This window comes from Lutjanus erythropterus, chromosome 18, assembly GCF_056507025.1.
Source record: "Lutjanus erythropterus isolate fLutEry1 chromosome 18, fLutEry1.hap2, whole genome shotgun sequence".
Classification (NCBI taxonomy): Eukaryota; Metazoa; Chordata; class Actinopteri; order Lutjaniformes; family Lutjanidae; genus Lutjanus; species Lutjanus erythropterus.
The window spans coordinates 6,158,637-6,174,840 of NC_139334.1; the positions used below are offsets into that span (position 1 = coordinate 6,158,637).

General features: G+C 41.4%; 1 protein-coding gene across 1 annotated transcript in view; it reads left to right on the forward strand.

Moving 5' to 3' along the window:
* runx3 (RUNX family transcription factor 3) overlaps positions 1–15,799 on the forward strand; it is a 68,662-nt gene extending 52,863 nt beyond the window's left edge. Inside the window, exons 7-8 of the mRNA XM_084741834.1 lie at positions 5,243–5,317; positions 12,638–15,799. Of these exons, the coding sequence (XP_084597960.1) occupies positions 5,243–5,317; positions 12,638–13,116 (554 nt within the window). The 3' untranslated portion in view covers positions 13,117–15,799. The remainder of the gene's footprint in view (positions 1–5,242; positions 5,318–12,637) is intronic.
* Positions 15,800–16,204: the final 405 nt, after the last annotated feature.

A 16,204-nucleotide genomic window follows, 5' to 3' on the forward strand; every position in this document is an offset into this window, starting at 1 on the left:
CCCCCCTTGAAGGCAACTAAATAAGAAAATACGGTGTCATCTCCTCTTAAAGCCCTCCTTGCTTCATTTTGTTGTCTGAGCTATGAAATACTGTCTCGGTTTTCTTGTCAACAGGACGTGTCTCCAGACATCTGCTCAATGCTACCCTGGATTCTTAAATCGCACACACACACAGGCGATTGCACCATAGGCAAAACACACACACACACACACACACACACACACACGATTCTGTGCTAGTGTTGCAAGTTCTCGGTTAGTGCCCCAGACAGACAGGGTAATTAAGAGCTCATTACAGTGCATGCAGTGACAGGATTCTTGCACGTTGGCAGACGCTGCGTTCGCTGCTTGTTTTTGTTCTTCTGTGGCCACAGGTAAGCCTGCTAGACATGTGGAATGATTCTCAACAAGGGCGGAGGGAGTGAGTGTGTGTGTGTGTGTGTGTGTGGCTGAAAATGCGTGGTTCAACTAGTGCAAATCTGACACTCAGACAATCAAGTACTAAATTGTTATTCTGGTTTTCAAAACCTCAAGTGAGGTACATGTGTATACTATACGTGTCTGTGGGTGGCAGTTTCTTTTCTTCCTGATACAGAATGTCGTTCATCCTTTAACACCTAACTGTGACGTTGTGTTTATAATGTATACACAGTTCTTTCCACTCTTAAAGACAGCAAACACATGATACAAAATCTGATTTTCCTCAAAAGTGCAAAGTGGAAAACAGATTCCAGTTTTACCTTGTTCCATTTTAAATGCAGACAAAACTCAACAAGCCCCTGGCACAGCCTCTATCAGACAGCCGAGACGAAAGCAGCTCTTTTAACTTAAATGTGTTTTAACAGTGAGAGCAGGGGGAGAAAAAAAAAAAAGAAATACAGCAGCAATTTAATCATCTGAAAAAAAAAAGTCCTGGCACTTCTGAGGTGGTATCATTTAACATGTTATTTGTTCCAACACCTGTGTGTTCCTCTCTGAAGATGAATATCAGATACTAGCATAACGTTCCGCCATCAAGTCAAGTGCTCGATGCTTTGATGAGGGCCCAAAAGTGTGTGTGTGTGCACAAGTGTGTGTGTGTGTATGCTTGTCTGTCTGAATGTGTGACACATGTGCTGATGTTATTAAAAATGTCAGTAGGATCTGGTAGATGTAATATATTACACATTTTTTAAATGTAGCATCAGCATTCATCGTCCAAGTTCTAATTGAGAAAATAAACTTAAAGCAGCAGTTCAGAATATTTGATGGAAGGTTGTATGAGCTATTTATCGATAGTCAGTGTAGTACCAACAGTAGTTGAGTGTGGTTGGTTTAGAGAGAGCAATATTTGGCTTATATAATGGCAGTTTCCTGTCATAAAAGGCTGTCTATTGGCAAAGTAAAGTAGTTAAAGAATTCTAAATATAGATACACTTAAATGCATATTGTTTTTTTTTGTTTGTTTTTTTTGGGTGGACGTCTTTTAAAGTGGCTAAAATACATTTTGTTGATGACCCTGTCCACAGCAGTACATTGCTTAGCTTCTGTACTAATGCTCTACTGTCATTAAGTAACTGCTAAAAAGCTACTTCAAATAATGTGAATTATCCCTTTAATGACACTTCCTCCAGCACAACTGGCACACATCTGCTGCAGCTGTGCTCTGGCCCTCTTGTTCAGTATGTTCAGGCTGTGGCCTCTGGACTGGGCTTAACTCAAGAAAGTCCTGTTTGATGCAGCCCTATGCAGCGATGCCCCTCCTGCCTCATCCACAGTGACCACACTGTTTACTCCACATAAACAAGCTGGCCGGCCCCCCAGGTTCGAGGCGGCACTCCGCTACTGCCGCGGCAGAGAGGCTCACACTAATTCACACATCCAGAATGACATGATCAGCCAATTAGAAGCAAGAGCGAGACAGGAAATTAGCACCGTCAGGTAGCTGTGGTGTGGACTTTTGAGTATAGCCGTCACGCTAGTTAGGTTTCATGCTGATTTCTGCCAAACCTGAGCAGGAAGCTGGCCCTCTGAGGCCAATACAACCAAAATGAGCAGGAATCTGGAGCAGTCCTTTAGACACTCTGTTTTACTTCTGCTCTCCACTATTTACATAATATGTCAATGGCCGCCACGGAGTTTATTTGTTATGGTGCCTGAAAGCTTCACTTGTGGTTACTCTCTTTTTGTGACCCTGAGATGAATAATTCAAACTGAAAATGTTTTTGTTCTCCAACTAAAAAAAAAAAAAGAACCTTTTGAAGCTGCCTTGCTTGGTGGAAAAAAAAAAAAAAGAAAGAAAAAGAGAAGTGAGAGCAAGTTCTTTTTTACCAGACTCAACTGTTTGTGTAAGTTATAATTTCACATCAGAGTCAGGCTGAGTTTTACATTTCAGCAATTACAGAAACTACATGTGTGCCATGAACAGTCTCTATTGAGTCTGGGGAGAGGGCGAGGGTGGGAGGACGACGAGCTCTCAAAGAGAACGCAGGATTTTTCAGCCCATGTGTTTGTTTTTGCTCACGTTATAAGTGAGGGCTCAAAAGACATATCAAATGTCCCACATAGCTGAGCCAAGGCCGTGTTCCTCCCCTCTCTAACACGCTCTCTTTCTCTCTCCTTCCCTCGCTGGCGTCTTTCTTTCTCTCTTGCTTGCTCTCTCACATTCTCTCCCCGTTGCGACGCCTAAGGCCTAAGCGAAACAGGAAGCCAGCACAAGGACCAGCATTCACTGTGTCTCAATGACACGCTTCATTACGGCAGGCGCATTACATGTCTCAGAGGCGTTGCTGGATCCGGAGTCACGAGGATGGAGGCCATTTTGGCTCAAACATCTTCTCAGCTCCTTTCATCTACACATGCACTTCAAAAGCAGGGCATGTGTTTATTTGTGTCCTCCACCAAAACTACACTGGCATCACCCCAAAGCTTCTTATTAGTGACGCAGTCACCGCTTCTTCCCATTTCAGCCCCCGCCCTCCCTGCTCCTCAGCTCCGCCCAGGGGGTTGGTCCTCTTATTAACAGGGGTAATCTGTGCCTCTGGTATTGACGTTGTCTGCTGGCCAATCAAAATATTTGAAGGAAATGTTTATTTTCTTGAGCGAATCGCACCAGCTGCTTGGAAGCCTCTCTGAATAAGGCCATTTATGCGTAAGAATTTGCCATTGTGAGGCATAGTGCAGGACCTCTCGGTGACTGAGTGCTGATTTGGGCCTTTGCAAAGGAAGTGGAGGAGCTCCAGGGGAAGCACACATCTTACACATGCTGAGCCCAGTGCAGCTATAGGTGAACAGCCAAGCATCAAACCCACCCCCCACCCCCCTCTGCTTCTGGCATCCTTCGAAAGTCTAATTGCCACTACAGGAGGTTAGGAGTTTACTATATTGCGGTATCTCAACAGAGTCATAGTGATACTACATGCCTGACTGCTGCTGTCATTAAAAGCACCATGAGCAACTAGAATTACTGCCTCAACGTCGTATGCCTCTGTCAGTCAGTCATGTTCCAGTTTACATCATGCCAGTATCTATAGTGAAGACTTTGAACAGATTTAATAAAAGGTATTAAGTGTACTTTATTACTATATTGACGTGTATCAGTCCAGTGAATGATTTACAGTGAGAAACATGCTGTCTTCACTTAGAGACTATGTTTACAGATGAGTACAGAGAACTGATCAGAGCTGAACATTATATATGTATAAAAAAGATATAAAATGTCATTATTCCACATTTTATCCTATTAGATATGTCTGAAATATAGTCTCAAGTATGAATTTTTGAGATATGGGAAAAACATGCTTTGTCAGGTCACAGTGACTTTTGACTCCCAAAATCTAATCAAGGTCATCTTTGAGTGCAAGTGGACACTTGTTCCAGATGTAATAAAGTTCCTTCCAGGTGTTCCTAAGATATCACTTTCATGGGAATGGGATGGATGGACTTTCACAGTGACTTTGAACTTTGACCACCAAAAATGAATCAGTTCATCCATGAGTCCAAGTGGACTTCTGTACCAAATCTGAAGAAATTCCCTCTACGTGTTCCTAAGATATTGCATTCATGAAGATGGGACTGATGTGGGGGGACAGCGACCTTGAGCTTTCACCTTTAACCACCAAAATTGAATAGTTTATTGTCCAAGTTGACATTTGTACCGAGTTTGATATTCTGTCAAATCATTCTTACAGACAAAGAGGCAAAATAATGTGGATATACAATGTGTAGGTTTCTGTTTTCAAGATGAAAATATTCATGTACATTTAAGGAGAAACAATATTAAACAATATATTACAGAGGCATGTAGACTAGAGTGTTCATGTCCACAGAGCTCCGTGCAAGTTGTCTTGTAACAACTGCACAGACTCAGACCTAGAGCAAACAGCCCCTGTTTGTGTCACCCCTCCTGCGGTGTGGCCGTTGAGTGTGAAGCAGGGTCCCACGCGTTGGGCCAGTAAGGTCATCGACCCTTTCTTCGCTTCCTGACAGCTCGGCTGGACAGGGTAGTGAGTGTCCTGCACTTCACAGGTCTCCGCTGCCCCTCCAGTGTCTCGCCTGGAAGACCCAAAAATATCTCCCATGCACCCATCAAGCATGTTTTTCCAGAACTGGTCTCACTCTGGTGAGAAAATCCACCCCTCCTCTTCTCACTCTTCACTGCTCAGTCAGCAGAGGCCAACCTGTGACAGGAAGACACATCTCCAAACTGCCAGATGTCAAGACGGTTTTGACAAGTCTGTCATGAAAAGGTTTTCTGGGGGGTCGTTCTTTAGATTTCTACAGCACAGGCAGTGATTTCCTCACCCTGTACGCATACACACAAACCACACATTTCTCTGCCTTCCATAAAATACAAAAATTCCTCCACCAGCTTGCTTCTAATGAGCAGCAGAACTGCAATAAATAGTCAATTAATCGATTAGTTGTCAACTATCAAATTAATTATCAGCTATTTAATAACTGATTAATCATTTTCAGACATTTCTAAGAAAAAATGTTGAAATTCACTGATTTTAGCTTCTCATATGTGAATATTTTCTGGTTTCTTTCCCTGTGAGAATAAACTGTATATCTTTAGGTTGTGGATAAAACACTATTATCACCATTTTCTGACATTTTATGGCTCAAAATAAATAAATAAATAAATAAATAAATAACTGACTAATCGAGAAAATGATTCATCAGTGATGAATATACTTATTAAGTGTAGTTTTAGTACGTGGATTTTTGAATAACCTATGACTCCTTTTGTGTTTTTCAACAGCCCTGTGGCAGGAGCAGATGGACACCCCCGCTCTGAAGACATGTAAGGTGGAGGAGGACCTGAGACCATGGCCAGGTGAGACATATTTTACTATTCCAGAGATTTCTGTGTAACTCGGCTACTCTTTCAAACCTCACATAAAGCTCAGCTTTCCCTATCTGACCCCAAATTTTATATGAATTTGAGGAAAATGTTTCTATGTACCAATACACCTTTTTTTGTTTCGATCTGATACAATATCTGAATCTGCCAATACCAATACTGAAACAGACTGTCTCATGTTACATTATGGCGGGTTCATGGTCCAGCACAAGACTGTGTGCCAAACGCATAGAATACTGGGAGCCAAAAAAAAGACATTTTGGCTATGGGTTTAAAATTGTATCACTGTATATTTATAATTCATAAAAACATCATACTGTGGAGTCCAGATTTGTGCATAAATCGGTGACGTGAGCCCAATATCTGATGAGTGACTCAATATCATCACCCAGTACCAGTCTGGATCTGATTGGCCCAAACTGTGATTCTCTGCCTGTGCTTTCATGTGTGTTAAGTAGAAAATTGTTGTCAAGGGTGTTTGTTAGTTGCTGAGACATAATTATTACGTGCAGCCCAATCAACAAGCATCATGAGGGGTGAGGTCATTAAATTACTGAGTGCGAGCAAACAGAAAATGCAGAGGAGATAATTGAAGCACTTTGGAGTTCACACCTTTCAAATGACACATCTTTAAGAACACCTGAGAACAAACTATATTATATTTTAATGAGCAGAGACTCTGACAGCCATTCAAACCAAAACAAACAATACTGAAGAGCAGACGCGGGAAAGGCCGGCATAACGCAGGGCGTGCCATTTGTTGTGACAATTTTGGAGTCTGTTTCGTTTTGCCCGTAGGGCCTTACTACACCCCAGAACATTCCTCAAACGCCACCACCCTGCCTGCCTGCTTCTTCTTCTTCCTCCTCCTCCTCCTCCCCGCCCACTCCCTCTTTCTTTCATTTGTTTCTTGGCGATTTGGATCTTCACTGCTGTCTAACAGCCCCCTCAGTCTCCTATCCGTCCTCCCCTACCCAGAAACCACCACACCACACCAGACATGCTGAGTCATCCATTCACATTGTGATGAGCAGACACATTCAGACACACATACAGAAGAAAGAAAGAATAAAATGACTTTTCTCTTTTCTACAATGTGGATATAACACAATGCCAGAGGCTGTTTATTGAGACTGACGGGGAATTACATATGTTAGTGTGTGTGCAAGGCTTCTTCTATCCAGAGATTCACTGCAGAACAAGACAATCATGATGTTCTACCCAGAATAGTTTGCTTCTGAATAATTCTTTGGATTACAAATGGAACTCTTACAAAGAACCTTTCAGGTTAAAACTCTTCTAAAACCCCTTGGATTAGAAAAATGTTTTTAGTAGAACCCCCTGGGTGGGTTCTTTTTAGCACCCTTAGAAGGTGGAGAGGTTCTGGATAGAACCCACAGAGATGGTTCTGAGTGGAACCACTACACCATAGAAGGGTTCTCTGTCTCGTCGGGGGTTCTGGATGGAATCTTTTACAGATGGTTCTAAGTATAAGCCTTAATGTTGGATATTTGTAATCATAGACTTTAATCCTTTACATCCTTACTAGGGTGAGCAAAATACACATCACACATCAGAAAAGGATTTACTTAACAAACAAATGTATTAATCATGTCACCTTGGTTGTTGGTGCATTAGGAAAATATCAGGTTTTCTGTCATCACAACCCTCCTTCACCTTTGCTTGTGTTGCATGTCACAAAGTAAGGGGACATGCAAAATCCTCTGTGCTCACATGATAAAGTGCCGAACATGGATGAGGCTTCGGGGTTGTTGACCGTGGTGCCACAGTACAGAGGTGATTATCATTTGCATTCGACATGATGCTGCAGCCCCAAAGCCTGGCTGCTTAAAACAACACCTGGAGATCATTTGTGTTCATTTGGGTCTCCTATTCTTTGGTAGCAGCAGCAGCTCTGCCCTGGCATTGTGTTTCTTTGTCATCATTACCCTGTTATCAACAATGACTACTCATCCTTGTGGCATCCACTGATACAGTAAAACCACCCAAACCAGGAAATCAGGAAATCAAAGAGAGGCTCCCTGCTTCTGGAAGGAGGCGCAGTGCAGTAATGTTCTGCAGACTCGAGTTGCAATTCTACTAATTGTCAACTACTAAATTAAAGCTTCCACAGTATACGACCTACATAAGCAAACAAGACCATCTGCAAGAAGACTGGCCATTTCTATATAGTTACTCTTAATGGCTGCCAACCAGTCAGATTCTCTTTGAAATCACATTTTTTTCCAGCCAAAAGTTACACTGAATAGTACGTTAAAAAGAAGCAGGAAGAGACTTTTATTTAGATTTTTATTTTTGATGTTATATTTCTTTGTTATTAAAGTGAAAACACTACTTCTTTTGTCCATGGGGGCCTCCAAAATCAACAAAGTATGAAAGTCCTTGTAGTAGCTTAAATCACCAACTATTTTGATAATCAATTAATCATTTTGAGTCTTTTTTTGTCCAAAAATGTCTAAATTCTTCCAAATTCTTTCCAAATTCTACACATGCACAACAGATGTACATTTGACCACATGAAAACATGAAGATAATAAATAGTTCTCAAATATTTTCTGACATTTTAAGTGCCAAAACTAATAGATAAATCAAGCTCGTCAGTTTAATCGATCATAAAAATAATCTTTAGTTGCACTGCAGCTCTCGAACAGTCTCACTGCTCTGGCGTTTTCTCTCTCCCTTTTCCTTCGCTCCGCTTATTTGCCTGAGACACCATTCCCTGGGCGCTGGCCGTCACAGTTTGCATCAAGCCTGAGTAAACATTTCACAGGTGAGCGCCTGGATTTGCATCTCCCCATCGCCAGCCACCACATGCGGACACACACGCACACACACACACACACACACACACATTGCTCGGCACACAATTACACACACACAGACATGGCTGCCTCAAGTTTGCCCTTATGTTAACAACCAAAATCAGTTTCTCCCATATGCAAATGAGGCAAACCTCCTGTCATATCTGGGTTACACGCTTGACTGTGGACTAGTGGACTTCTTGAGCTGAGCAGAAAAGAGGAGGAGGAGGAAGAGGAGGACTCCACCCTTGGTGTTGCAGAATTAAATAAGTGCGTGGCGCTCTGCTTCAAAGCTAGAGGAGGAAAAGAGAGGGCTGGAACACTATGTTCTCTATAAAAGCCCTGATTCCCAGCTACCCACTCCGTAGACTGGGAACATCACAGACAGCAGACTGTGCCAGCAAGCCCTCTGGGGTCCATCCCCTCTCCTGTCCCTGCAATTTAGTCAACACGTTTCAGATGAGCCTAATGGAGATCATGTGTGGTTTCGGGCCGCAGAGGTTACAGGCAGCTACTACTAGGCTCAGTTAGGAAGACCCTCTGTGCCAAAGATACACCACGGTTACCACAGCCACAACAGCGCAGCCTGTACTTACGCTGGGTGGGGGAGGGTGGGGATGCAGGAAGGTATGCAACATGGTTAAGAAGGAGAAAAAGCAGACTTTACTTCTCAATTACAAAGCAGTTTGTTCAGCCCTCTCCTCCAGAGGGAGCTACTGTGCTACGGAGGGTTTAAGGTGCTCTTGCTGGCTCAGAGCCAACAGCTTGATGCTGCACGGGCCCATTAAGGTGTTGTGATAACTGTCCAGTCCAGTTTCCCATGATGGAGCGCAGGAGGCGATCCCCACCACAGTTTAGCCAACACGTTTCCACCCGCTCCAATTAAATGGAGATCATGTGTGGGGTGGGCTGCAGCAGCAAGGGCCATCAAGTCCCCACACTACACGTCCCCCCTCCCAGCCTCACCCTGAAGCCTAAATTTAGCACAGACAGAGAGATGAAGCGACCGACACACAGAGAGAAAGAGAGGAGGGAGGAGAGAAAGCTTTTTGGGAGTCCGGTAGGAATTAGTAGGCCGACTCCACTTCACCCGAATCAACAGCAGCTGAAGGCTTGGATTTTCCTCGCGTGAAATCAGATACGCAGCCCTGGTAGAGTCTGGAAAAAGAAACAGCCCCCCCACCACCACCACCAAACTCCCTCATCCCAAAAAGAAGAGGAAATTCAACTGCAGAAATGTGTTGTTGAAAAAAAAAAAGAGTATAGCAGGGGCCATGGAAATTGCAAAGGAACAGATTTTTTTGTAGCTGAAAATGGACCCAGTTCTCCAGACATAGGGAAAAGACATTTCAACGAGACTGTGGCACGCAAGTTTGGCATTCTCCCCCCTCAGGGCTGTGGCGTGCAAGCGCTTGCTACTTCACAAATACAAGCTCTCTTTTCTCTGCCATCCAAATCCACATTTTACACTTGCAGTCATGTGGGCACATTGGACCCATGAAAGCCACATGCGGACAAACAAATAACCATGGACTGAGGTGTGTATGACTGTACGAGTGTGTGTGTGTGTGTGTGTGTGTGTAGCAGCAGGTGTGGATGGGCAGTACTGTATGTTGACATCAGGTATGAGGAACTCTCTCTAGTTGTTGTGGTGCACAGGGCGTTTACAGCTCCAGAGTATTTTGGCCTGGCTGTCAGCCACTTTTACCTTCTTCCAAAATATCTGAGAGTCATGATACCCAACTACAAAACAGTTAAGACCCAACATGCTTAACTTGTCAGGCAAGGCTCTGAATGAGAATTGTAATGCAGTGCTTGTGGACCAAAACAGCTATGATGCTAGTGTGTGACTTAGCTAAGAAGTCACTTTATAGTTTTTATGGTTGTCACTAAAAAGAAACTAAGATATTCAATATGGTCAAATACAATAAAAAAAAATTAGTAAGCACTGCCTCAGTGACTATACTCATAATTAGGGATGTACAATAAATATCGGGTCTTACAAATTATCAGCCAATATTCACCAATAAAACTATATCCATCTATATTGGTGCTGGCGTATATTTTGTCCAATATGCCAGCATTTTTTTCCAATAGAACATAATGTAGATTGTATTTTGAGGCAGCATTTTTTGAATTGGGATCCGTGTAAATTCCTCAATTCAAGTTGTTAATAGTTGATTATAAATTATTAGAAAATACCACTGTTTTACTACCCTTATGTCCCTTACATTGACGACTATTAAAATATTCTGTTTGATAACTACATTTCAGGGTCCTTGTGTTCATATATATACATGTGTATTCTCAGGATCATGATAAATATCAATGGAAAATTATTATTTATTACTCTGATAAATATAGGCTATCATAATATATGATTTGACAGATTGTCAAAGTATTTAAATTCTTAAATGCTCTATAACAACTGAGGTGTATCTGTAAAGTTTTTTGATGTCCTTTACTAGAAAAAAGAAATCAATATTAAAACAGCCTAAACTGAACTATTAAATCATCCATCTTTGCTCACTTAGCCTTTCTTACTCTCAGGTGTGCATAAACTACAGCTCATATGAACTTTTCAAGCCAAGTAATTATCAGTTAGTAGTATTAGTTGAAAAAAAGAATTGTGCATCCTCACTCATAATACTGTCTAAATTACATAATACACCTCAAATATGGAACATAACTGTCCCTAACCCAAATACTACAGTAGGTGGCAGCAGGCAGCGTTCAGAAATCCTACACGACTGCAGACCTGTGAATGGGTTCATATCCGCAGCTCAAGGTATAAGATCAGCCAATAATACTCCACGGTTAAGTGAGAGGGGCAATGTGGTGTTTGACTTAAGGGACTGAGTTGGTGACAGTAGCGGCCCCAAATCTCAGAGAAGCAAACCGCCAAGTCAAACCCTTGAGCGATATTTTTATTTCCCTTTTGTCAGCTGAATAAATTAGAAAGTGTGCAGTGAAATTGAAGTCGTAACAGCTGGCTTCACAGCGCTCTGTTACCTGTGAGATTACACTTAGCAGTTAACTCTGACAGCTCCTGGACTGTGATACACATTAGTTTAGCGGATATTCACACAGAAACACTTTTCTTTCTTCCCTTCCTTCCTTCGCTCTTTTCTTTATTTTCCCCCTCTCTGTCTGTCTCTGATTGCAACCGTCTGCCTCTGTCGACTAAGTATGATTTATGATGAGTTGCACAACAGTGCAACAAGCCGTCGGTGTTTATACAAAGCACCCCTCAGCACTGACAATGCCTCTTTTCATTGCTCCAAGAAAGACAGAATACTGTACGTTGCTCTGCTTTTGAAGGAGTGGTAGGAGGGCCGTGGTGAGGCGAGGGGGCCTTTTCATAACTTCGGTCTTGTGCACAGGGCTGTGGGATGATGTGCTGTCAGTGTTTGATGACTGTTATTAAGCAAAAAAATGTCTCAGTTCATTACTTTGAGCAAACATTTCCATGGACAGGCATATCTCAAGAAATCTGAGCTCAGAATTGGGGGTTTGGGGAAGTTCTGGAGATGAGGGTCGTTTTTTAAAATAATAGAAAATGAGAAATCTCTGAGCCCCTTGTTTCATAATCATAACAGCAGCTTTTATTCAAGGCTGATTCTTTTGTTGATTCAGGGGCTCAAAATTCACTTTTTCCTCAATGTCCCACAACTGTCCCAAAGTCTACTTACAGTTGTCCCAGACATAACAACCATTTTCGCAAATTGAGGGTGTTTTTCCATTCAACATAGTAAATATAGTTTAATAACTTTACTTCAGTAACTCACATCATTGCATTGACACTCTGGTTCACTCTGGTTCAACCTGGAATAAAAAACTTAAATCACCCTGAGAGTTTGGCTACAATTAGTCTTATTGTTTTAGTCACTGGTTGAGTTATTGTTTCTTTTTTATTTGTAACAAATCGATAAAATGCATCACTGCAACCTGCAGCACAAATACAAACATGTTTGTGTTCGGTAAACAGCCATGGAAATTTACATACACACACTTTCTCTCATACCACGACAGTGTCGAAGCGCTTGTGTGATGCAACAGAGCTTGAGCCAGTGTCACCTTACATTTTTCAAATTCAAACACCTAACAATTGCAATGATTTATTACACATCTTTGCTAAATACTTGATTCTGATTGGTCAATTACAGCATTCTAATGTCCTTTATTTCTATAAAGAACATCGTTGCTATGAATGATGGACCGTTGCTATGAAGAACAGACCGTTGCTGGATGCTTTTCTGATTATAGACTCTGGCAGAGTAATAATATTATTTTTAAATCAATAACTGACTTATAATTGATGACTAATGATGACACATAAACGTAATTTCATAATTTCATTCATGATAAGTTTCTCTTCTTTCCCAGAATTGTCTAGAACAACAACAAATCCTTAATTTTGAGTATTGGTTGACTCTTAACCAGCATTTTGTTTCTTTCTTTTTGCCAACAGGGACTACAGATCTCTTCCAGCAGAGGACCACCTTCCCGTCTCTGTCGCCGCTGACTGACCCTCGCTTCTCGGACCCCCGCATGCACTACCCCGGGGCCTTCCCCTACTCCGCCAACACCTCCAGCACTGGCATCAGCGGCCTCAGCATGTCGGCCTCCTCTAGATACCACTACCTGCCGCCCCCCTACTCAAACAACCAAACCCAGAACTTCCAGTCCAACTCCTACCTGTATTACGGCACAGGCTCTGGGTCCTACCAGTTCTCCATGGTGGCACCGGGAAACACCGGGGGTGAGCGCTCCCCCACTCGCTTGCTGTCCTGCTCGGGGGCCGCGGGCACCGGAGGGACCAACAGCCTGATGAACCCCGGCCTGAACACCCAGAGCGAGGGCGTGGAGGCCGACGGCAGCCACAGCAACTCCCCCACTGCAATGAGCGCCTCGGGCCGCTTGGATGAGTCCGTCTGGAGGCCATATTGACTGACAGACAGCTAGACAAGCAGAGGAGGGGAGAAGTAAAGAGGATGATGAACAAAAAAAGATGAACACTGAAAGAAGAAAAAACAAAAAAAAGAGAAATGCTGCATGTTTGTCTTTTATTTCTCCAGCACTCGCTTTTTAAAGACTCTCTGCGTTCTTCTCAAGACTTCCATATGTTTTGTAAATTTTGAGTAAACTCCTGCACTGTGCTAAAACATGTACTCTTAAAAAGGACTATAAAAGCCATACAAGGTGAGATGATGTTCAGCTGAAACTGTAAATAGTTGTGAGAAGCCATAGTAACCTTTCAGGATCACTTGTCTGGTGTAAACAAGTACTCATTAAAGACAAAAAGACAGTGATGTATGATCAACCAGGACAGCTGATGAACTGAAAAACCACAGTGGACACTCATCAAACAGACTGTTCAGACTGATCCAACTCACTTGGCAGGTGGAGAAGAGCAGTCGGACCGGATGTTTCCAACATCCTTCCAAGACATGGCTGCACTGCTGTAGCAATCGGTCCTTCTAAGCTTTAATTTCTGTAAAAGAAAATTGAACATTGCAAAAAAGATGTGTCTTCAGTTGCATCCAGGGCTGTTTCATGTGCTCACATGTCTTTTACAGTACCTTATCGCATAATTTATTATCCAGATGGACACAGCCTTTGGTGCTACAGTCTGCAGTGTAGGTTTTCAACACAATCGCTGAGAGAAAAAAGCATTTTATCTGTCAGGACTCACAAGTTTAAGAAATGAATTTTCCTCTGCTGTGTCATCAGTGTATCCAGTTTCAACGGGACAATGGCTAATATTCTGAGGAATGTAAAAGACTAACACAGACACAGAGGGGTGTTTATTTGGTTTCTTTTTCTGCAGGAACATTTAAGTCCTGTTGTGTCTACACTTTACTGTTCCCTCAGATTTCTTATTCAAGCCCTTTTCCGGAAAAAAAAAAGTCCTGGTCTGGTATTTTTGAACTGGATGACACGGTTTACCTTTGATATTTATTTGAGCCAAATTCTGAGGAAATGTGTGCTTATACCCAAAATCCTTAAGCATTTCTCTCTATCTTTCCTTTTTTATATATATATATACAGTATATATACCATATTTTGTTGTTAAGTATAAATTTGGAATTTGTGTAATATATTGCTACTAAATTATAAAAAAACAAAACCTTTAATGTAATTATTTTGTCTTCCAATGTAGCTTTGATGCACTAAAAACTTTTATTCCTTATCAACCACGCCCGACAGATTCTGTTAGTGAGATGGTGTATCTAGAGCCACAATCTTTTAAACGATTTCCAAAAACTGCCTTCCTGCGCTAAATAAGCCATTCGCTTAATTTTTGCACTATGTTTGAACTTTAATTTCTCTTTTTTTAGTTTATGTATTTACGAATATCTGAAACTCTGCCGTACTAAATAGTCAATATTCCTTCACATATAAAGAGTCCTTTTAAGAAATCCTTCACAAAGTAATTAATGATAACATAATTAGACACACACACACATTCCTGCGCCACAGGTGTGTGTGCACATTCCCCCTGTCTGGAGGGCCTTACCCCTGCAGTTACACATGTGATCCCCCAATCCCTGGAGGAGGAAGAGTGTGAGGATGAACCGATAGAAGGAGGAGGAGGTGGGGTCAGAGTAGTATCTTCTTACCAGCACCAAAAAAAATCTTCCCTTGTTGTGCACAGGTCCCTTTGTTCTGGATAATCAGTGAGTGCTTTGAAGCCTTTATGGCCCTGATTCTGTCTTTTTTTGGTCTAATTTACTGATCATCAGTGCCAGGGGCTCATGGCTCTGCCAATAACTCACACGCCTGCACAGATCACATGGGTAAAGGCATTTACAGCAGGTATCAGGTATCTAAAAACTACTCGAAAAGTCTTCCACGAGAAGGAAGCTTTCATGGAAGATGGGTATTTAGTTGCTATAAAAGTGAGATTTAATTTCAAAGTGAAAGTGATCCAAAAAGGCTTGCATTTGCAGCTCAGGTAAACATAAGTTATGCAAGATGTTTTGAAGATCTCCCATAAAGACCCCTCTGCCTTACTCCTCTTTTTTAACCATCAGAGTCTCATTCCTATCTCCCTTTGATTTAGAGGAAAAGCATGTGTCCCTGCTCTCTCCTCTGGAGCCTTTATGCCGTAGAGGACCTTACTTTATTATGGGCAAAAAAAAAAAAAAAAATCATGCAGCTAGAGGAACCACATGTATACTTGTGTTTGTGTGGTTCCTTAAAAAAAACCAAAGATCTTCACAACTGCCTGTAATACTGTCAGGATGTTAATGATGGGAAAGATGTGTGGCAAATAAATCATACTTTGCCTGAACTTTAATATAATTCTTTATGCAAAACTAGGAAGCCAAAATGTACAAGTGAGTTGTATTTTGTTGTATATTGGATTAAAGAGCACAATGTTACTTTTTTTCCTTTTGTTTTCTTTTTACAAGATGCCCCTTTTTCCTTTTCATATACCAAAATGTTAATTCATCTTGCTCCCTTCATTTCTCTTTATGCTCAAAGCATGTACATCTGAAACTGATATGTTAATTTAAGAATCTCATCTATGTATGTAATGATATCGTTAATGCTTCCATATTGAGTGCTTGTAAAGTTTGCGGATTATGTAGTTTTTAATCATTTTAATTAAAAAACATGTGTCTCACTTTTGTCTTCACAACTGCTGTTTACTTCATAAAATTTCTAGTATTTATTTTCAGAACACTTTAGAACTTTCATGAGCTCTTCTAACTTGAACTCTTTTGACTTGAAATAACGAGTTGAACAAATGTACTGTACAGAGTTTAATCAACTTGTGAAATTAAGTTTCTAAAGAAACATAATCAGCAGATTACTAGACCTCCCAGCATGCATTCTTTGAGAGCTAAAACCCTCCCAAGACCCTTGCTTTTTGTAGTTTGAAGAAAAGATAAATTTAATAAGCTATGTGTGTGTCTCTAATACAATTTAAGGTAAGTAATAGGTTTTTTTTTTACATTAATTAAAATACTGCCCCTACCCCATTACTTACAATGTAATAAATTAAAAGGGAGCAGTTTCACATATTGTG